Source organism: Schistocerca nitens, chromosome 1 (assembly GCF_023898315.1).
Source record: "Schistocerca nitens isolate TAMUIC-IGC-003100 chromosome 1, iqSchNite1.1, whole genome shotgun sequence".
NCBI lineage: Eukaryota > Metazoa > Arthropoda > Insecta > Orthoptera > Acrididae > Schistocerca > Schistocerca nitens.
This window is the reverse complement of record NC_064614.1, coordinates 133,259,564-133,282,591: the sequence shown is the minus strand read 5'-3', so window position 1 is coordinate 133,282,591 and position 23,028 is coordinate 133,259,564. Positions and strand designations below refer to the sequence as shown.

The 23,028-nt window shown below is 42.0% G+C and overlaps 1 protein-coding gene across 1 annotated transcript in view; it reads left to right on the top strand.

The window, feature by feature from the left end:
- LOC126213416 (uncharacterized) overlaps positions 1–23,028 on the top strand; it is a 156,728-nt gene that overhangs the window by 23,452 nt on the left and 110,248 nt on the right. Inside the window, exons 4-6 of the mRNA XM_049941463.1 lie at positions 3,877–4,040; positions 6,124–6,240; positions 6,313–6,428. Coding sequence (XP_049797420.1) covers positions 3,877–4,040; positions 6,124–6,240; positions 6,313–6,428 — 397 coding nt within the window. The remainder of the gene's footprint in view (positions 1–3,876; positions 4,041–6,123; positions 6,241–6,312; positions 6,429–23,028) is intronic.

Sequence of the window (23,028 nt, the reverse complement as noted above, 5' to 3'; positions counted from 1 at the left end):
TCGGCCACCCCGGCCGGCTATTTCTTTTTTTTTCCCAGTCCTGTTCAGAGCCTCCTCACTAGTTACACAATCTACCCACTTAATCATCATCATTCTTCTGTAGCACCACATTTGAAAAGCCTCTATTCTGTTCATGTCTAAACTGTTAATCATCCATATTTCACTTCCATGTATGGCTACACTCCATACAAACATTTTCAGAAAAGACTTCCTAACACTTAAATCTATATTTGACGTTAACAAATTTTTCTTCTTCACAAACGCTTTTTTCCCTTTGCCAGTCTGCATTTTCTGTCTCTTTACATCGATCAACAACAATTATTTTGCTGCCCAAATAGCAATACTTATCTACTACTTTAAGTCTAGTTTCCTAATCTAATTCCCTCAGCATCACCTTATTTACTTCTACTACATTTCATTATCCTTACTTTGCTTTTGTTGGTGTTCGTCTCATATCCTCCTTTCAATACACTGTCCATTCTGTTCAGCTGCTTTTCCAAGTCCTTTGCTATCTCTGACGGAATTACAGAGTCACTGGCAAACCTCAAAGTTTTTATTTCTTGCCCCTGGACTTTGATTCCTGTTCCAAATTTTTCTTAGATTTCCTTTATTGCTTGCTCAGCATAAAGACCATGTCTCAGTCCCTTCTCAACCACTGCTTTCCTTTCTTGCTCCTCGACTCTTATAGCTGCCGTCTGATTTCTGTACAACTTACCTCCATAGATTCCCAGTTGAGTTGCTGAAGCATATCCATAACATGTGCATGCTGATCGAAGACCGGTAACAAATCTAGCATCTCGTCTTTCCTTTCAATCCTACCTGGTGCGGATCCCTCACCTTCCCTACCACAGTCCTCACATGCTCATTCCATTTCATATCGCTTCGCAATGGTACACTCTCGCTCCAAGAGCTCCTCCACTGGCACTGAGCGATGCGGTCGTACATCTTCAGCCATAAAAATGAAGCCAGGACCCAATGTACCCCTCAAAAGACGCACATGGGGAATGAGTATAGTGTCACACTAATGTTGACCAGTGAGGGTACCATGTTGAAAGATCTGAAGGTCAGTAGGTCCATGGAACGTTATACCTCCTCAAACCGTAACACCTGGGCCAGCAAAGCGATCGTGTTCGACAGTGTTCTGAGGTGCATTATGTACAGGATGACAATAATTGAACTGTATGAAAAAAAAACGTAAATTACGAGGGTCACTCCAAAAGAAATGCACACAATTTTTTTTTTAAATCCATCTTTTATTCTACAAGTTTGAAAGTTTTACAGTGCGTTGATACATCCTTTAGGAACTATATTTTCATTTCTCCAAATAATTTCCATCCTTCTCAACTGCCTTACGGCATCTTGGAACCAGCGCCTGTATACCCGCACGGTAGAGTTCTGGACCAACCTGCTGGAGCCACTGTTTGGCAGTGTGCACAAGGGTGTCATCATCTTCAAACCCTGTTTAACGAAGAGAGTCTTTCAGTTTCCCAAAGAGATGATAGTCACATGGAGCCAGGTCAGGACTGTAAGGCGGGTGTTTCAGTGTTGTCCATCCGAGTTTTGTGATCGCTTCCATTGTTTTTTGACTGACATGTGGCCATGCATTGTCGTACAACAGCAAAACATCCTGCTTTTGCCGATGTGTTTCTTCAGTGTCGCCACATATGCATCATAATTTATGGTGGTTCCACTTGGCATGATGTCCACAAGCAAGAGTCCTTCAGAATCGAAAAACACCGAAGCCATAACTTTTCCAGCAGAAGGTGTGGTTTTGAATTTTTTTGCTTGGGTGAATTTGCATGATGCCACTCCATTGATTGCCTCTTCGTTTCTGGTGAAAAATGATGGAGCCATGTTTCATCACCTGTCACAATTCTTCCAAGAAATTCATCTCCACCATTCTCGTACTGTTCCAAAATTTCTCTGCATGCCGTTTTTCTTGTTTCTTTATGAACCACTGTCAACATCCTGGGAACCCACCTGGCACAAACCTTTTTTAACGCCAACACTTTCAGTATTCTGCAAACACTTCCTTCCCCTATCCCAACGTAGCGTGACAATTCGTTCACTGTGATGCGTCTGCCAGCAGTCACCAATTCGTTAACACTTTGCACATTGTTTGGAGCGTGTGCAGTACAAGGCCTGCTGCTGCGAGGACAATCCTCAATATTGCCGTGCCCGCTGTCATCACGTAACCTGCTTGCCCACCGACTAACTGCACTGCGATCGACAGCAGCATCTCCATACACCTTTGTCAACCTCTTTTAGATGTTTACCACTGTCTCGTTTTTACAGCACAGGAATTCTGTGATAGCACTTTGCTTCTGGCGAACGTCAAGTGTAGTATCCATCTTGAAGACATGCTGTGACGGCGCCACTCACGGGAACAGGTTAAACTAAGTTTGAAAACAAACGGGAAGGATGTGTCTACACACTGTAAAACTTTCACACATGCAAAATGAAAACTCTATTTTTACAAAAATAGTGTGTATTTCTTTTGGAGTGACCCTCGTAGTAACAAACTATGGCGTTCACACACTTTATTCAACATGTGAACGTCACTACAGATATTCGGATTTCGGTTATGACATGTTCGATGTGCCTGCTATCATTGGCGATGATGTGGCGCAGACGAATAGCGCAATTCTGCATGATCCGCTGAAGTGTCGGAACACCGATGCTATCGATGACCTCCTGGATGGATGTTTACAGCTCAGCAATGGTTTTGGAGTTATTGCTGTACGCGTTGTCTTTAATATAGCCCCACAAAAAGGAGTCGCATGTGTTCAGATCCGGAGAATATGGCGGCCAATCGAGACGTATGCCAGTGGTCTCTTGGTAACCCAGAGCCGGAATGCGGTCCCCAAAGGGCTCCTCCAGGACATCAGACACTCTCCTGCTTCGATGGGATCGAACTTCGCCTTGCATGGAGCACATCTTATCGAAATCAGTGTGACTTTGGATAATAGGGATGAAATCGTCTTCCAAAACCTTCACGTACCGTTCGGTAGTCGCTGTGCCATCTAGGAATATCGCACCGATAATTCCGTGACTGGGCGCTGCACACCGCACTGTCACAAGTTGAGGATGAAGAGACTTCTCGATCGCGGGATGCAATTCTCAGTCCCCCAAAGCAATAAACATTATTGATGAACCCATCCAAATGAAAGTGGGCTTCTTCGCTAAACCAAATCATAGAGCGCGTACTAATTTCCACCATGCCACGCAGCCAACCGTGCAGTTTGAACGTACTAACGCTAACCGTTCAGAAGTTATGACGATTTTATTTCGTTTAGTTCAATAATTGTCACTCTAAAACATCGCGTGGTGAGAGGTGGGACAGAATCGAACAGGCAAATACATCAACTAGTGGCAATAGAGACTTCAACAATTCTGTAAAACTCAGCATTCAACACTGGCCTATACCGTACTGGAGCATTGCTCAGTAGCAAGAGCTGGTCGCAACAGGAGAAAATAAAATTTTACCTTCCTAAACTTAAATTGACGGGACAGTAAAGAGAGGTGAGCGATCAAGAGGTGCACAAGGCAGCTCGTGCATTAATGGGAGACAGAAGAATGTCTAGTCTACAGTTCAGTGGAGCTAGATGATTATCTGTGGGCCGAGCGATTCTAGGCGCTTCAGTCTGGAACCGCGCGACCGCTACGGTCGCAGGTTCGAATCCTGCCTCGGGCGTGGATGTGTGTGATGTCCTTAGGTTAGGTAGGTTTAAGTAGTCTAAGTTCTAGGGGGCTGATGACTTGAGATGTTAAGTCCCATAGTGCTCAGAGCCATTTGAACCATTTGATTATCTGTGGACAGTAGGTTTTCGGAGTCGGCGCGCACGCATGTGACGGCTTGGCCGGCGGCTGTTGCAGGCTACCTGGTGGACAAGTTCGGCAGGTACAAGCCGGTGGTGATCATCGCTCTGGTGCTCAACGCCGCCTTCCACCACTCGCTGATGCTCATCCCGCACATGGAGACGCCGGGGGACACGCCCTCCGCCTACGTCATGAGGCACCCGGATACGGGGAAGGTGGAGGTAAGTAGTAGGCAGGCGATCTGCCGGGATGCGATGGCACGAAACCTGCGTATTAGTACACAATAGTTATTTCGTTTACAGGTAATCATTATCAAGTGTAAGGTGCTGCGAATACATAGAAAGATAGATCCCTTATCATTTAGCTACAAAATCGCAGGTCAGCAACTGGAAGCAGTTAATTCCATAAATTATCTGGGAGTACGCATTAGGAGTGATTTAAAATGGAATGATCACATAAAGTTGATCGTCGGTAAAGCAGATGCCAGACTGAGATTCATTGGAAGAATCCTAAGGAAATGCAATCCGAAAACAAAGGAAGTAGGTTACAGTACGCTTGTTCGCCCACTGCTTGAATACTTCTCAGCGGTGTGGGATCCGTACCAGATAGGGTTGATAGAAGAGATAGAGAAGATCCAACGGAGAGCAGCGCGCTTTGTTACAGGGTCATTTAGTAATCACGAAAGCATTACGGAGATGATAGATAAACCCCAGTGGAAGACTCTGCAGGAGAGACGCTCAGTAGTTCGGTACGGGCTTTTGTTAAAGTTTCGAGAACATACCTTCACCGAAGAGTCCAGCAGTATATTTCTCCCTCCTACGTATATCTCGCGAAGAGACCATGAGGATAAAATCAGAGAGATTAGAGCCCACACAGAGGCATAGCGACAATCCTTCTTGCCACGAAAAATACGAGACTGGAATAGAAGGGAGAACCGATAGAGGTACTCAGGTTACCCTCCGCCACACACCGTCAGGTGGCTTGCGGAGTATGGATGTAGATGTAGATGTAGATCATCATTGGGTTGTCTGCCTTGCGGCAGGTTCTGACTGCATAGCCCTCCATGCTTCTCTGTCTTCTGCGTTCCTCTTCATTCTTTGGCACCCTCCCTGTGGCCTGCTGACAACATCCAGCATCTGGAACACTCTTCTGCCCTTCCCTCTCTTTCCCGGAACGAAACCTTCAATTGCCTCTACTAGAAGGCAATCTCTTTTTAGGATGTGTCCCATCCTGTTTAGTTTCCTGTTCTTCGCCGTCAGCAGCATCCTCCGTTGTTCTCCAAGTCTCCTCAGTACTTCTTCATTCCGGACTTTGTCAGCCCGGCTGATCTCCATTCTGCGCCATATCCACATTTCATATGCTTCAATTCTCTTCTCATCCTGCTTTCTCAAAGTCCACGTTTCTGCACTATACAAGGCCACGCTACATATTAAGCACTTAACCAGTCGCTTTCTTAGCTTCTTGTTTAAACAACTATTTAGCAGTTCATGCTGAAATTAATCTCCTTGACAGGTTAAAAAAAGACTGTCAAACAGTAGAAATCCAGGATGGAATGTAATAGTATTATAAAAAGGATAGTCATAGGTTTGTTTATAAATAATTGCCGCGCGGGATTAGCCGAGCGGTCTGGGGCGCTACAGTCATGGACTGTGCAGCTGGTCCCGGAGGTTCGAGTCCTCCCTCGGGCATGGGTGTGTGTATTTTTCCTTAGGATGATTTAGGTTAAGTAGTGTGTAAGCTTAGGGACTGATGACCTTAGCAGTTCAGTCCCATAAGATTTCACACACATTTGAACATTTTTTTTATAAATAATTCTTCTGCTGCCAGTCATGATTTTCTTTATTTACTTTTCACATCATGCGTTTCGGGAAATGATTCGCATTTTCAAGTGCGTTTTTTGTGTATATTATGCCATTTCTATGTGATGTTGTCGATGTGTGAGAGTCTGCTTCATTTCATTGACTTTACTGCAATGTATAAGAAACACGCGATGCTTTTTAGTTGGTTATGGATCTTTTTGTAAAGTAAGTGGCGAAATTTAAAAGAAGGGAACCAAACAGCGAGATCATCAGTCCCATCGGATTAGGGAAGGATGCGGGAAGGAACTCGGCCAAACCCTTTCAATGGAATAATTCAGGCATTTTCCTGAAGCGACTTAGGGAAATGACGGAAAAGGTAGATGAGGATGGCCGGAGGCAGGTTTGAACCGTCGTTCTCCTGTATGCATTTCCGTAAGGATTAACTACTTTTGGTGCGGTACTGGCGACTGGTCTGTTTTCTCCACCGTTCCTCCCGTTTGCGCAGGTGTGGTGGAGCCCCTGCCCGAGCCGCGAGTGCCCCGAGGAGGAGGAGCTGGACATGATCCTGGCGTCGTGCACGGACCACTGCCTGCTCAAGGAGGCGCAGCCGGACCTGGCGACGGCCGCGCCGCCCCCGCAGTTGCGCCGGCCCCCGCAGCTGCGGCCCAACCCGCCGCCCCCCGCGTCGCCACAGCTGTCGGTGCCCAAGGGCTGCCCCACGCTTGACGAGCTGATGGCAGCCGCCGGCATGGCCGTCACGCCCAAGCCGCTGCACTTCCTCATGGGCTGGGACAAGCGCAAGAACCGGCGGTAAGCTCTTTTCTACATCTCATACGTAATCAGCATGGTTTCAGAAAACATCGTTCTTGTGCAACGCAGCTAGCTTTTTATTCGCACGAGGTAATGGCCGCTATCGACACGGGATCTCAAGTTGATTCCGTATGTCTAGATTTCCGGAAAGCTTTCGACACCGTTCCTCACAAGTGACTTCTGATCAAGCTGCGGGCCTATGGGGTATCGTCTCAGTTGTGCGACTGGATTCGTGATTTCCTGTCAGGAAAGTCGCAGTTCGTAGTAATAGACGGCAAATCATCGAGTAAAACTGAAGTGATATCAGGTGTTCCCCAGGGAAGCGTCCTGGGACCTTTGCTGTTCCTGATCTATATAAATGATCTGGGTGACAATCTGAGCAGTTCTCTTAGGTTGTTCGCAGATGATGCTATAATTTACCGTCTAGTAAGGTCTTCCGAAGACCAGTATCAGTTGCAAAGCGATTTAGAAAAGATTGCTGTATGGTGTGGCAGGTGACAGTTGACGCTAAATAACGAAAAGTGTGAGGTGATCCACATGAGTTCCAAAAGAAATCCATTGGAATTCGATTAGTCGATAAATAGTACAATTTTCAAGGCTGTCAATTCAACTAAGTACCTGGGTGTTAAAATTACGAACAACTTCAGTTGGAAAGACCACATAGATAATATTGTGGGGAAAGCGAGCCAAAGGCTGCGTTTCATTGGCAGGACACTTAGAAGATGCAACAATTCCACTAAAGAGACAGCTTACACTACACTCGTTCGTCCTCTGTTAGAATATTGCTGTGCGGTGTGGGATGCTTACCAGGTGGGATTGACGGAGGACATCGAAAGGGTGCAAAAAAGGGCAGCTCGTTTTGTATTATCACATAATAGGGCAGAGAGTGTGACAGATATGATACGCGAGTTGGGATGGAATTCATTGAAGCAAAGACGGTTTTCGTCGCGGCGAGATCTATTTACGAAATTTCAGTCACCAACTTTCTCTTCCGAATGCGAAAATATTTTGTTGAGCCCAACCTACATAGGTATGAATGACCATCAAAATAAAATAAGAGAAATCAGAGCTCGAACAGAAAGGTTTAGGTGTTCGTTTTTCCCACGCGCAGTTCGGGAGTGGAATGGTAGGGAGATAGTATGATTGTGGTTCGATGAATCCTCTGCCCAGCACTTATGAATTGCGGAGTAATCATGTAGATGTAGATGTAGATGTAGATCTGCATCTACATCTACGTGATTACTCTGCTATTCATAATAAAGTGCCTCGCAGAGGGTTCAGTTGATGTCGACAACTACCGCCCAGTCTCTCTTCTGACTGCCCTATCCAAAATTCTCGAAAAAGTAATGTATTGTAGAGTAGCTTCACACTATAATGGATTATACTGTAAATGATGAAAGTATGTGAATGCAGCTTGCCGCTAACTTGGTGTAATGTCTCTCACACATAAACCTGTACAGTAAAGTAAGGGCCTCCTGTTTTATCTTTGGGCTGATCCGTGATAAGACAGACAAACAATTATACTAATGGAGGATTCTGCGTATTTTCCTTAATTTCATTCGCTCTCTCTCTCTCTCCCTCTCTCTCTCTCTCTCTCTCTCTGTCATTTATATTATATACAGTTTTAAATATATTATTTAATTACGTGAACTCAGCCCAATAGAATCTCTGGTGGAGCCCTTCGTCTTAATATTCAGCGGCTGGCTTGCTGTAAAAGATCTTTATATCTATTATTATTGTTAAGCGCTGCATTCAGTTGGGAAAATCGATCGTTTGAACCATTCGTTCATTTTACGACAGATTTAGAATTTCAGATGTGTCCGAAGCCTTTTTGGACGATTTTATAAAATCTCGGTGATTGCAGGCTCTCTTCGTCACAACTTAAACTTCCCCACTAATTACAGGGCCAAGACAATCATCAATGATTCAGACAGAGAACTCATTCGTCATTCACTCTGGAATAAAAGGGTCACAAACCTTATTTCTGAGGAAAATTGTATATTCAATCCATCTCCATTACATGTTCCGTTTTCTGTTGATTCCAAGTCTTACTTAATTTGCGTTTACAGTTTTTCTCTCTCTTCAAATAACCCGCTAGTGGCACAAACGTTAATAGCTCGCTTTAGCGAGAAGAAGAAGGAATATGTCTCTTTTAGCAACCCGACAATCTTCCAACCGATACTTCCGAAGCTGTCCTCCTTATCCGTCCCTGACAACCATGGAGAATACATATATGTATCTCTGTTCTTCCAAAGAATAAACTTACTAGAAAAATACCTTGGCGTCGACGAGCTGTCGGCGCATATATTACTAGAAAATCCGATCAGATACTTTCCAAAAGTGAATAAATGTGGATGATTTGATTGATAATTATTAATTATTGCGTGGTAGAGGGTAATTTTCCGTGGGGAGATTACAACGCCCCTCGCAGCGAGCGAAGTTTGTGAGCTCAATTTTTATTTGCCGAACACACTTCGCGAGCTATCTATTAGTGTGGATAACCCGGAAGTGATAATTGTCAGTCCTCCGACTGAAAAAGAATATTATGTTTAAGACAGACGAAGAAAAGAAATATTGAAAACAGAAGAAATGACGAGACAGGTACCGCGGCTGTATTGCTTTTACGTGCATCAATGTGTTATGTCTGCTGTGCACAACCAAGGAAGATGATCTTTCATGAACCTGTTATCAGGGTCTACCCATTCGGGAACTTTCTTAAGCAGGGAAACCTTGGAAAACCTCTTAAGCCTAGACCCCCAGCTTACGGCACATAGAAGATAGGAAAGCCTATAGAAGGAGAAAAAAATAATTGTGGAAATAGATCTCTAAATAAAAGATAGGGATCGATTTATATAACGCTTTGGAGAAGAGTGATTTGTGCCTCTAGCAAAAAAAAAACATTTTACAATAAATAATGTAAGTTTTCGTTTTACAATCTTGTTCCTAGGACAATCTCTTGCGGTGCTAAAACTCCCCCGGGTCTTGCATGTCCCCGACGTCCACATTTGTAGTCGATCTTCTACGCGGCCCACTTTGTAGTCGGTCTTCTACGCGGCCCCCAATGGGAAGAGTAGAAGGAACAGGGATACCCGATTTCACATGCAACATTCATTCCGAAAGAATTAGCAATGAGAACTGGTTAGGTTGCACCGTCCAAGATTCTCCTTTTTGAAAGCAAAATCCTTATGGCTTCATGCATCCTTTTTCTTACGACGTACTTCAAGGAATTTCATCATTAACTAATGCTGTTGCCAAAACATCCTCATATTTATTCTAGTTTGAATACTCTTTCGGACTTTGCATCCCCACTTGTGCTTATAAGTCCGAAAATTCTGACACATTTCTGTCAATGATTTGTTCTTCGTAATTTAAAGGATTCATGCAACTTACAGTAGATTTTGGATTCAAATCATCGAATAATGGAAAGTGTGGTTCATTTTATACAAAGACATAATCCCTCATTTCCTTGAAAGTCATGTAATTTATCAATACTCAAAAACTTTTTATCCTAAATACACATATTTCTCCAATTGATTGTTGAAATGTAAAAGTTATTAGCATTGAGGAATGCGGATTCACTTCTTTCATTTATTCTCTGATTCATACGGCGTTCACACATGCACATATATGGAAATGGATTTTTCTCTTTCAAACAAAAATTCCAAACGAACACGATCCATTAAATAACTACTAATTCTATGAATATTACTTTCTTTAAACATTCAATAATAAATTAAAAACTCTTAACTTCTAATTATAACACCTTTTCCTTTCAAAGTTCAACATGAATCAGTTTATCCTCGCGTTTGGTGCGAGTCTCTTACAAAGCGTATCTGTGTCGTCTATATCGATTCTAACTCTCGCGCCGACGTCAACTGTTTTGCGCGGGAAATTATCTTTGCGGCGTTAACCGTCACTCATGATTCACTGCCTCAACACATCCCTTCACACGTTTACACATCTAAGTGTGCACTTGAAATTATATATGAACCTTCACTCGGAACCTCTTTTGATTATTCAGCGTCATTTACGGGAAACATTTCATTGTTCTTGAAGGTCAGTTAGATCCTTTATAAATCTTGATGACATTAGCAATGCTAAAGTTCCATGTTCACCCAAACACAGGTGAAGCCTATCTCCACTATCTTCTTTGCAACACTCGATAGTAATAGTTAGTCACTATTTCTATATTCTGTGTCACTGATTAATTATTTCAATTTAAAGTTTTCTAACACTACACACACAGTTTATTGTTATGTTTTTTTCGAGCGTTCATCTCTGTCACTCGCAACACCATTTCTCCCTATCTTCTAATCTTCATTAAATTTTTTCAAGTCGTTATGGGAAAATAACCCTTTTATTTTGTTCGACCCCGGGTATGCTAATAGATAAGCCCCAGGATTCGGAATTTGTATGATAATGTATGGGCCAGTATATAGTAACTCCCATTTCTTTATACTTTTCTTTATTAAGGATGATTTGGTATGTCTTTTGACTAGTACCTTTTCTCCGACCCGGTATGTCTGTACCCTCTTGATTAATTTGTCAAATTGTTGTTTTCTCTGATCAGCTTTTTTCGTCATATTTATGATGGCTTGTCTTATTTTTTCTTCCCAAGGCATCTCAGTTTCCTGAGTTTTGGGCATATGTTCAGTCCAGAAGTTTTCCTCTTTTGCTTCGAACATCAATTCATGAGGTGTATATCCAGTTGAGGAGTGGGGCATGTTATTGTATATCTGCTCAAACTCTTCCACAGAATTTGCCCACGCAGTCTGCTTATTATGGCAATACGTCCTCATAAATCGATTGAACTCTCTAAAAATTCTCTCAACTAAATTGCCTTGTGGGTGGTAAAATGATGTTAGTATGGGTTTCACACCGACTTGAGACAAAGTTTGTTTCCATCGGAGTCCCGTGAATATCTTGGCATTGTCTGTTATGATCGCTTTAGGGGTACCAACATGTGGAAGATAATCCCTTATCAATCTTAATACAATTACTTTCGCTGTAGCCGCCTTTATCGGGTATAGCTTTACGTATTTCGTACACACATCGCGAAATGCCAACACATATCTAACACCACCTCTTGAAGTAGGTAACGGTCCACACAGATCGCACGAAATTAATTCTTTTGGTTCTTGGACTAATATAGAGTATAATGGGTGCTTACTCCCTTTTGAATTCGGCTTTGTTTTTGGCAGATTATGCATTTCTTTAAATCCTCATGCACTCTGCGCTTTATGCTGGGAAAATAACAGTACCCACTTATCTTGTCTGCACATTTTGTCGCACCGAAATGTCCCCAGGTTAAATGAGTGAACCATACAAGTTTCTCTATTTGCGCCTCAGGTATACAAACACACCAACGGACTTTGTTTGGCCTTCCACAGCGGAAAAATAATACGCCATTTACCAGTTTGTAATAATTTGCCATCTGATCCGAAGGTTGGTGTTGTAACCTTTGAATGACACTTCCCCATTGAGCATCTCTTTTCTGCAACTGGGCCATATGCGCACACAAATTGACGTAGTACGTCTTAAATGGATTTTCGTGCAGCAGCAATACAGGGAATTCTGAGTTATTATTTACTTCAATCTCTTTGGTTAAACCCTGCGGTGACCTTGATAGAGCGTCAGCAATAATGTTTTGTTGTCCTGAGACATGCACGATCTTAAATTGGTATTGTTGCAGAGCGAGAGTCCATCTAGCCAGTCTGGGGTGTAACAGTCTACACGTTTGTAAAAACGTTAATGATTGATGATCGCAATATACGATAGTCTTTCACCCATATAGATAATAATGAAATTTTTTAAAACCCCAGACGACCGCAAGAGCCTCTAATTCTGTCGTCGTGTAAGTTCGTTCACCGTTGGACAAAACACGACTGGCAAACGCAATAGGACAGAAGGTGAGTTGTCCATTTATCTTGCGTACTTGGAAAAGGCACGCTCCAAGACCCACATTCGACGAATCTGTTGACAAGTAAAATTCTTCTTGCATGTCCGGATGGTACAAAAGCGGTGCATTTACTAATTGTTTCTTTATCTCCTCGAATGCTTCGTGACACTCTAATGTCCAGAGCCAGGGCACATCCTTCTTCAGTAAACTATTTAGAGCTGCTGCATTCATGGCCTGATTTGTTATAAATCTTCTAAAAAATGAGGCAAGACCCATAAACCCTTTTAATTGCCTCCTATTTCTGGGTGTTGGAAATTTACTAATCGCAATTAGCTTCTCCTTGGTTGGTAAAATTCCCTTTGCGTCAATTATATGCCCCAGGAACTTGATTCTGTTTACTGCAAAATGGGATTTCTGTAGGTTAGCAGTTATTCCCATGGTTTTAAACACGTCCAACACCCGGCTCAGTAAGATAATATGCTCCTCCCAAGTCTTCGATGCAATAAGCAAATCATCAACAAACACTGTTATCCTGGTTCTTAGTTCAGGGCCTAGTGCATAATCTAGAGCTGCTATAAAGATTCCAGCACTAATGTTGAGTCCGCAAGGAACTACAGTAAATTGGTAACTTCTTCCGGAATAAATGAAAGCCGTATATTTCCTTGATCACTCATTCAGCTTGACTTGCCAATAAGAACTCCGCAAATCAATGCTTGTCAAATATTGGACATCCTGGAACCGTTGTATAAGTTCGTCTATGTTTTCCGGATGTGTTCTCACTGGAATTATAATTTTATTTATTTCTCTGGCGTCGAGTACCAGTCTCACAGTCCCATTTGCTTTTGGCACGACCAACAATGGGGAGCAGTATGGGCTTGTAGAGGGTTCGATCAAACCCCATTTCAACATGCGATCTATTTCTTTCTGAACTTGAGCCTTTAACCTCCAGGGAACAGGATAGAAAGTTCTACAATACGTTTCGTGCGGCTTAACGTAGAGATGGCATATGTATCCCTTAATAACTCCTGGCCTTTCATCAAACACGTTTTTATACGCTAATAATAATTCTTTTAGCTGCTTCTTCTGATCTTCAGTAATGCAGTCGGATTCATTTAACTTCTCGTATACTAATTGACCGAAATCTCCTTTGACTTGGAACTCACTAATTACATGCTGTTTAGAATTTTGTGCCGTCCTGATTACTTGCACACTGATCCCACAATTATATTTTCTCGTAAGGCTTTCTTTTTTCAACAACTCCAACTCAACTTCTTGTTTATTAACATTCAACCAAATGTTTCCTGTTTTAAAATCTATTCTGCATCCGTATTGACGTAGGCTGTCGACCCCGATAATGCAATCTACCACCAAATTTTTCACAACAAGGAATGTGCTTAATATTGCTACATTTCCGACTTCTACACTAAGTAGTGGCTGCACTTTTACATTAGCCGATCTAGCCCCAACGGCGCCTATTATTCTGCAATTTTGAACTGGAAAAATTGGTACTCGTCTTATATTTCTGATCTTGTTGAATAGTGCCTCCGAAATAACATTTGTGGTTGCAGCTGTATCTAAAACCGCCACTATAGGTACGGTCTCCAAAATGACTTGCACTTCGGCTACTGCCACCTGTTCCTTATCCTCATCCTGTGGTTCTAAGTCCTCGGTCAGTTCATCTGCCAGTAATCGTTCATCATTATACATTAGCATGGGTACATATATCCTGTTGCCCCTCAACCAATTGTTGACCGCTCCTCCGGGGCACGAGTGGGTCCTTACAAGTTTGTTGGATTTTGATTTGCCTGCTGGTTGACATCATCCGTCACTTCGGTAATTACCGGTTGATTCGTAGATGTCCGTCCCCACTGATGTTGGTTATTTGAGTTCATTCCCCCCGGTTGATTCCACTTTCTATTACTGTTATTATTCCAGGCTTGAGGTCTGAAATTCCTTTCGTTCCCCCACACGGGATTGTATCTTTTCCCATTCCTGTTGTTCCTTGGATAGCCCCTCGCAAGACTATTGCCGATATTATTATTGAGATTTTGAGGGGTTTCTCCACTATTTAACGATCTCTGTCCATTCCCTTGCCTACCGTTTGGCGGAGGTTCTATCTCCCTATATTGGAATCTGTTATTACGGGCTTTCTGGTTGTTCTCTTCAATAATTTCTATATGGTCTAACGTCGTGAGGAACGACTCCAAGTCTTTATCATTGCCGTAAATCAATTGATTCCGGATGCTAATTGGTAGTCTTGCCTTAAGTATGTTTATTATGTCTGGCAATGGCATAGGTCTGTCCCAGTATCTAGTTTTATTTATATATTTTTCCAAATACTTCCTAAGGCTTCCTTTTGAAAAGGAGAAAGGCTCTGCGTAGAGCACCTCCTGCCTTAGGCGTTCCTGTACCCCTTCTGACCAGAACTTTGCTAAAAACGCCTTCTCAAAATCGTCATATGTCGAGCAAACAGAAGTCATGTCCGAGGCCCAAATCGCCCCCGAACCTTGTATATATCCTGTAACGAAACTGATCTTCTGCCACTCCGACCAAGTTCTGGGTAGCACTCCTCTGAAACTTCGAATAAAAACAATTGGATGGACCCCCCTTTTGTCAGTGTTAAAAATCTGGAATTGCCGATGCTTTATCATTTTTTCTTCGGCATGGCAAAGGCTTTCGTAATCTCCGTTAGATAAGACTTCACGCGAACAACTAGCTCGAGGCAATTTCATGTTTGAGTTACTTGCACAAGTCGGTATCGTGTGCGAATGTGCAGTAACTGGCTCTATAGTCGCTGCCAACTTCTGCTGCTGGCCTGTATTCATTTGTTCTGAGCCTTGTTGTGAAACGCGTATCGACTCTTCTATCGTTTGTTTCCAATGCTCGAAATCAGCACCTAACTGCTGTCGCACTTCCTCAAGTCCTTTCGCAAACATATTCTCTTCCTGTTTGCCGGATAGACTCTGGAATGCTGCCTTAACATTTTGCTCAACGTTTTCACACATTAGCCTTTTGTTTTCTAATGTGATTTCGGATAATTTACCCGTTAATACATTAATTTGGTGGTCTATAACATCTTGACGCTCTGTCAGATGTTCAACACTTTCCTTTAGGTTAGTCTGCGTACGTGCCAATTCAGGAAGTTGCGCAATTGCACATGACATGGCATCTTGCTTTTGTACTAATTGCGGAACCATTTCCACCTGTTCCCGTACGGTATCTATCTTAATAGCCACATACTCCTTCATTTCTACACGTACGCGGTGAGTAGATTCCTCACATTGAGCTTTCACCAATTCTATTTGTGCAGTTAATTTTCGTTCCGTCTCTTCGGCCTGATCTTTAAGTTCCTTTGTCTTCGCCTCTATCCGCTGCTCTAATTCGGAAAAACTGTCTTGTAACTGCTGCTTAATCTCAGTTTTCAAATTTTCCTGCCCTTCCGTAACTGAGGCTAATTTTGTATTCAAATCATTTTGCCCTTCAGTAACTGAGGCTAATTTTGTATTCAAATCATTTTGCCCTTCAGTAACCGAGGCTAATTTCGCATTAATATCGGTTTTCATATTATTCATGCTCTCGGTTATCATCTGCATCTGTCTCATGATAATTACCAATGGATCTAATCCATGTTGCGTACTTGCTGTTACATCTCCAGCCGTGTCTACCGGGCGTTCTATTGCGCTATCTGCAGCGATCGGTTCTACAACACTTCTTACTACATCATTATTATCAGTGCTAACAGCTGAAGGCTGTTGCGTGCTGTTCTGCTTGACTCATCTTAAACATTGCCCTAGTTAAAACCATATAAATGTTCTACCGTCAATATATATATCTCTCCCTTCTACTGTCACTATATGTAACTCCGTTCACACAAGAGTACTTCTGTGGCTAGTTTCTTACTGTACTTATACAGATAAATGCAACTGGGGCAGGTCAATCAAACTACATCTAGCATGAACACAATTAATCAGTGTTCAAGTATCCAATAACACTAAATAGAAAAGCGTATACTACTTCTATACTAGCAAGCTTTAATAATAAAATTATAGATCTGGCCTTTTCTCTGCGCCCAGCGTGTTGTTTTATGTTCTTATTTGTAGATCCACTTAATGTGACTGCGAGTATTTCTTCTTTTTTCCAAGTGTCAGTTAAGTTGGCTCGTCGTAGTTCACATGAAACAGAGAACAAAATTATTTTAACAACGTCCAAAAACGTGTCCTGTCACGGATTGGCCATTATAATGGATTATACTGTAAATGATGAAAGTATGTGAATGCAGCTTGCCGCTAACTTGGTGTAGTGTCTCTCACACATAAACCTGTACAGTAAAGTAAGGGCCTCCTGTTTTATCTTTGGGCTGATCCGTGATAAGACAGACAAACAATTATACTAATGGAGGATTCTGCGTATTTTCCTTAATTTCATTCGCTCTCTCTCTCTCTCTCTCTCTCTGTCCTTTATCTATATACAGTTTTAAATATATTATTTAATTACGTGAACTCAGCCCAATAGAATCTCTGGTGGAGCCCTTCGTCTTAATATTCAGCGGCTGGCTTGCTGTAAAAGATCTTTATATCTATTATTATTGTTAAGCGCTGCATTCAGTTGGGAAAATCGATCGTTTGAACCATTCGTTCATTTTACGACAGATTTAGAATTTCAGATGTGTCCGAAGCCTTTTTGGACGATTTTATAAAATCTCGGTGATTGCAGGCTCTCTTCGTCACAACTTAAACTTCCCCACTAATTACAGGGCCAAGACAATCATCAATGATTCAGACAGAGAACTCATTCGTCATTCACTCTGGAATAAAAGGGTCACAAACCTTATTTCTGAGGAAAATTGTATATTCAATCCATCTCCATTACATGTTCCGTTTTCTGTTGATTCCAAGTCTTACTTAATTTGCGTTTACAGTTTTTCTCTCTCTTCAAATAACCCGCTAGTGGCACAAACGTTAATAGCTCGCTTTAGCGAGAAGAAGAAGGAATATGTCTCTTTTAGCAACCCGACAATCTTCCAACCGATACTTCCGAAGCTGTCCTCCTTATCCGTCCCTGACAACCATGGAGAGTACATATATGTATCTCTGTTCTTCCAAAGAATAAACTTACTAGAAAAATACCTTGGCGTCGACGAGCTGTCGGCGCATATATTACTAGAAAATCCGATCAGATACTTTCCAAAAGTGAATAAATGTGGATGATTTGATTGATAATTATTAATTATTGCGTGGTAGAGGGTAATTTTCCGTGGGGAGATTACAACACCTTTGTAAAAATAAAGTTTTAACAAAATTTAGTTTGGTTTCCAGAGGGGTTCCTCAACGGAAAATGCTATATGTACTTTCACTAATGAAATATTAAATGCTCTGAGTAACCGGAAGTCACCCGTTGGGATTTTTTGTGATCTATCAAAGGCTTTTCATTGTGTAATTATGGAATACTTCTAGATAAGCTCAAGTATTGTGGTATGAATGGGACAGTGCTCAAATGGTTTAAATCTTATCTAACTGGAAGAGTGCCGGAAGTTGAAATAAGCAGTTCCCATAATACAGGGTGTTACAAAAAGGTACGACCCAACTTTCAGGAAGCATTTCTCACACACAAATAAAGAAAAGATGTTATGTGGGCATGTGTCCGGAAACGCTTAATTTCCATGTTAGAGCTCATTTTAGTTTCGTCAGTATGTACTGTACTTCCTCGATTCACCGCCAGTTGGCCCAATTGAAGGAAGGTAATGTTGACTTCGGTGCTTGTGTTGACATGCGACTCATTGCTCTACAGTACTAGCATCAAGCACATCAGTACGTAGCATCAACAGGTTAGTGCTCATCACGAACGTGGTTTTGCAGTCAGTGCAATGTTTACAAATGCGGAGTTGGCAGATGCCCATTTGATGTATGGATTAGCACGGGGCAATAGCCGTGGCGCGGTACGTTTGTATCGAGACAGATTTCCAGAACGAAGGTGTCCCGACAGGAAGACGTTCGAAGCAATTGATCGGCGTCTTAGGGAGCACGGAACATTCCAGCCTATGACTCGCGACTGGGGAAGACCTAGAACGACGAAGACACCTGCAATGGACGAGGCAATTCTTCGTGCAGTTGACGATAACCCTAATGTCAGCGTCAGAGAAGTTGCTGCCGTACACGTTGACCACGTCACTGTGTGGAGAGTGCTACGGGAGAACCAGTTGTTTCCGTACCATGTACAGCGTGTGCAGGCACTATCAGCAGCTCATTGGCCTCCACGGGTACACTTCTGCGAATGGTTTATCCAGCATTGTGTCAATCCTCATTACAGTGCAAATGTTGTCTTTACGGATGAGGCTTCATTCCAACGTGATCAAATTGTAAATTTTCACAATCAACATGTGTGGGCTGACGAGAATCCGCACGCAATAGTGCAATCACGTCATCAACACAGATTTTCTGTGAACGTTTGGGCAGGCATTGTTGATGATGTCTTGATTGGGCCCCATGTTCTTCCACCTACGCTCAATGGAGCACGTTATCGTGATTTCATACGGGATACTCTACCTGTGCTGCTAGAACATGTGCCTTTACAAGTACGACACAACATGTGGTTCATGCACGATGGAGCTCCTGCACATTTCAGTCGAAGTGTTCGTACGCTTCTCAACAACAGATTCGGTGACTGATCGATTGGTAGAGGCGGACCAACTCCATGGCCTCCACGCTCTCCTGACGTCAACCCTCTTGACTTTCATTTATGGGGGCATTTGAAAGCTCTTGTCTACGCAACCCCGGTACCAACTGTAGAGACTCTTCGTGCTCGTATTGTGGACGGCTGTGATACATTACCCCATTCTCCAGGGCTGCATCAGCGCATCAGGGATTCCATGCGACGGAGGGTGGATGCATGTATCCTCGCTAACGGATGACATTTTGAACATTTCCTGTAACAAAGTGTTTGAAGTCACGCTGATACGTTCTGTTGCCGTGTGTTTCCATTCCATGATTAATGTGATTTGAAGAGAAGTAATAAAATGAGCTCTAACATGGAAAGTAAGCGTTTCCGGGCACATGTCCACATAACATATTTTCTTTCTTTGTGTGTGAGGAATGTTTGCTGAAAGTTTGGCCGTACCTTTTTGTAACACCCTGTATACGAAAAACCGGTGATTTCTCAAACTGGGGAACAATCAAGAATGGCGTGCCGCAAGGTTCGGTCTTGGGTCCTTTGCTGTTCTTAATATATATTAATGACTTGCCATTCTATATTCACCAAGATGCAAAGCCGGTACTTTTTGCCGATGATACAAGTATAGCTATCACACCCGACAGACAAAAGAATTAACTGGTGAAATTGAAAACGATGTTTTTGAGAGAATCATTAAGTGGTTCTCTACAAATGGGCTCTCATTAAACTTTGACAAAACACAGTATATACAGTTCCACACAGTAAATGGAATGACCCCATTAATAAATATAGACTTCGATCAGAAATCGGTAGCTAAGGTAGAATATTCAAAATTTCTTGGTGTATGCATTGATGAGGGGTTAAAGTGGAAAAAAATACACTGAGGATCTGCTTAAACGTTTGAGTTCAGCTACTTATGCTATTAGAGTCATTGCAAATTTTGGCGATATACATCTCAGTAAATTAGCTTACCACGCCTATTTTCATTCTCTGCTTTCGTATGGCATCATATTCTGGGGTAACTCATCAATGAGTAAAAGAGTGTTCATTGCACAAAAGCGTGTAATCGGAATAATTGCTGGAGCTCATCCAAGATCATCCTGCAGACACTTATTTAAAGAGCTAGAAATCTTCACTGTAGCCTCACAATATATATATTCACTTATGAAATTTGTTATTAACAATCCGAACGAATTCAAAAGTAATTGCAGTGTACATGGCTACAACACTAGGAGAAAGGATGATCTTCACTACTCCAGGTTAAATCTAACTTTGGCTCGGAAGGGGGTAAATTATGCTGCTACAAAAGTCTGTGGTCACTTACCTAATAGCATCAAAAGTCTGACAGATAGACATATAGCATTTAAAAGGAAATTAAAAGAATTTCTTAATGGCAACTCCTTCTACTCATTAGATGAATTTTTGGATATAGTCAGTGGGTAAGTTCCCAACCCCCACAAAAAAAAAAAAAATAAAAAATAAAATAAAATAAAAAAAATTAAAAATTTTGAGTGTCATGTAATATTTTGTCTAATGTAATATCTTGTACAGACACCTTTTATTAACCTGACACGTTCCACAACATTACGAAGTGTCGTATTCATGATTTATGGAACAAGTAATAATCTAATCTAATCTAATCTAACCTTCATGCTGTCTCTCTACTGTTCCACTCTCGAACGACACGCGGGAAAAACGAGCACTTTAATTTTTCCGTGCGATCCTTGATTTCTCTTATTTTATCGTGCTGATCGTTTCTCCCTATGTAGGTGGGTGCCAACAGAATGTTTTCGCAATCGGAGGAGAAAACTAGTGATTGAAATTTCATGAGAAGATCCCGTCGCAACGAAAAACGCCTTTGTTTTAATGATTGCCACTCCAATTCACGTGTCTTGTCTGTGACACTATCTCTCCTATTTCGCGATGATACAAAAGGAGCTGCCCTTCTTTGTACTTTTTCGATGTCATCCGTCAGTCCCATCTGATGCGGATCCCACACCGCACAGTAGTACTCCAGAACAGGGCGGAAAGGCGTAGTGTAAGCAGTGTCTTTGGTAGACCTTTTGCACCTTCTAAGTGTTCCGCCAATGAATCGCAGTCTTTGGTTTTCTCTACCCACAATATTATCTATGAGATCGTTCCAATTTAGTTTATTTGTAATTGTAATCCCTAAGTATTTAGTTGAATTTACAGCCCTCAGATTTCTGTGACTTATCGCGTAATCGAAATTTAGCTGATTTCTGTTAGTGCTCATGTGAATAACTTCGCTCTTTTCTTTATTCAGGGTCAATTGCCACTTTTCGCACCATACAGATATCTTATCTAAATCATTTTGCAAGTCGTTTTGATCATCTGATGACTACTCAGATTGTCTGGACCGGAGGCCTTGCCTTTATTAAGTGATTTAAGCTGCTTTGTTACACCGGGGATATCTACTTCTATGTTTCTCATCTTGGCAGTTGTTCTTGATTGGAATTCAGGAATATTTACTTCGTCTTCTTTGGTGAAGGAGTTTCGGAAAACCATGTTTAATAACTCTGCTTTAGTGGCACTGTCATCAGTGACTCCACCGTTGTTATCGCGCAGTGAAGGTATTGATTGTGTCTTGCCGCTGGTGTGCCTTATGTATGACCAGAATCTCTTTGGGTTTTCTGCCAGATTTCGAGACAGAATTTCGTTGTGGAAATTATTAAAAGTATCTCGCATTTAAGTACGCGCCTTATTTCGAACATCTGTAAAACTTTGCCAATCTTGGGGATTTTGCGTTCTTTCAAATTTGGAATGCTTTTTTCGTTGCTTAAGCAACAACGATCTGACACGTTTTGTGTACCATGGGGGATTATGTGGTATATGTCTCTCAATTGCTGTTGATACTATCTCTTTGAAAACATTCCACAACTTTTCTACACTTACATGTTCAGATCGGAAGGAGTAGACGCGCTGTCTAGGGCGTCTTGTCACGTTCCTTGCGGCTCCCCCCATCGGAGGTTCGAGTCTTCCCTCGGGCATGGGTGTGTTGTCCTTAGCATAAGTTAGTCTAAGTTAGATTAAGTAGTGAGTAAGCTTAGGGACCGATGACTTCAGCAGTTTGGTCCGGTAACACCTTACTAAAAAAAAAAAAAAAAAAAAAAAAAAAAAAAACTCTATTCAACAACCGTGCTTTAGCTTGAGTAGTAGGTAAACTTTTCACAGAACCACTGTCAGACAACACTATCTGATCAAAAGTAACCAGAGAGCTATTTGTTCGCATCAAACTCAGTGTGTCCACCATTGCTTCAACTCTACTGGGGATAGTTCCAATGAGTGTCTGAATATCTAGGCAGGGTGGGTAGGGGTGGCAGCCCATTCTTTCTCCAGAGCCAAAATCAGAGCAGGTAGTTCAAGTGCGAAAATTCGGGCTCTTAATTTGTTCACGAAGGAAAACGACGAAGGTCTAGACAATGGGGATTTGGTACAGTTCATTCACTGGTACAGTATACAAATTTATTTAACACAAACAGAATTACATTAATCCAAGAAAATATTTAATTACACAACAATAAATTTTAATAGTGAACAATAATCAGTGATGGCAGGAAATGCCAATTATAACTCGCATGCAGTCACTGTTTGTCAGACCATAAGATAAAAGACTAATGATACGAAGTTCAAGCCAAATACACTGAAGCGCCAAACAAACTGGTATAGGCATGCTTATTCAAATATAGAGATATGTAAACAGGTAGACTGCACAGTATTCAGTAAACAGGCAGAATACGACGCTGCAATCAGCAACGCCTATACAAGACAACAAGTGTCTGCTGCAGTTCTTAGATCGGTTACTGCTGTTACAATGGCGGGTTATCCAAGATTTAACTGAGTTTGAATGTGGTATTATAGTCGGCGCACGAGCGATGGGATGCAGCAGCTCCGAGATAGCTATGAAGTGGGGATTTTCCCGTACGACCATTTCAAGATTGTACCGAGAGTGTACCGTGAATATCAGGAATCCGGGAAAACATCAAATCTACGACATTGCTGCGGCTGGGAAAAAAT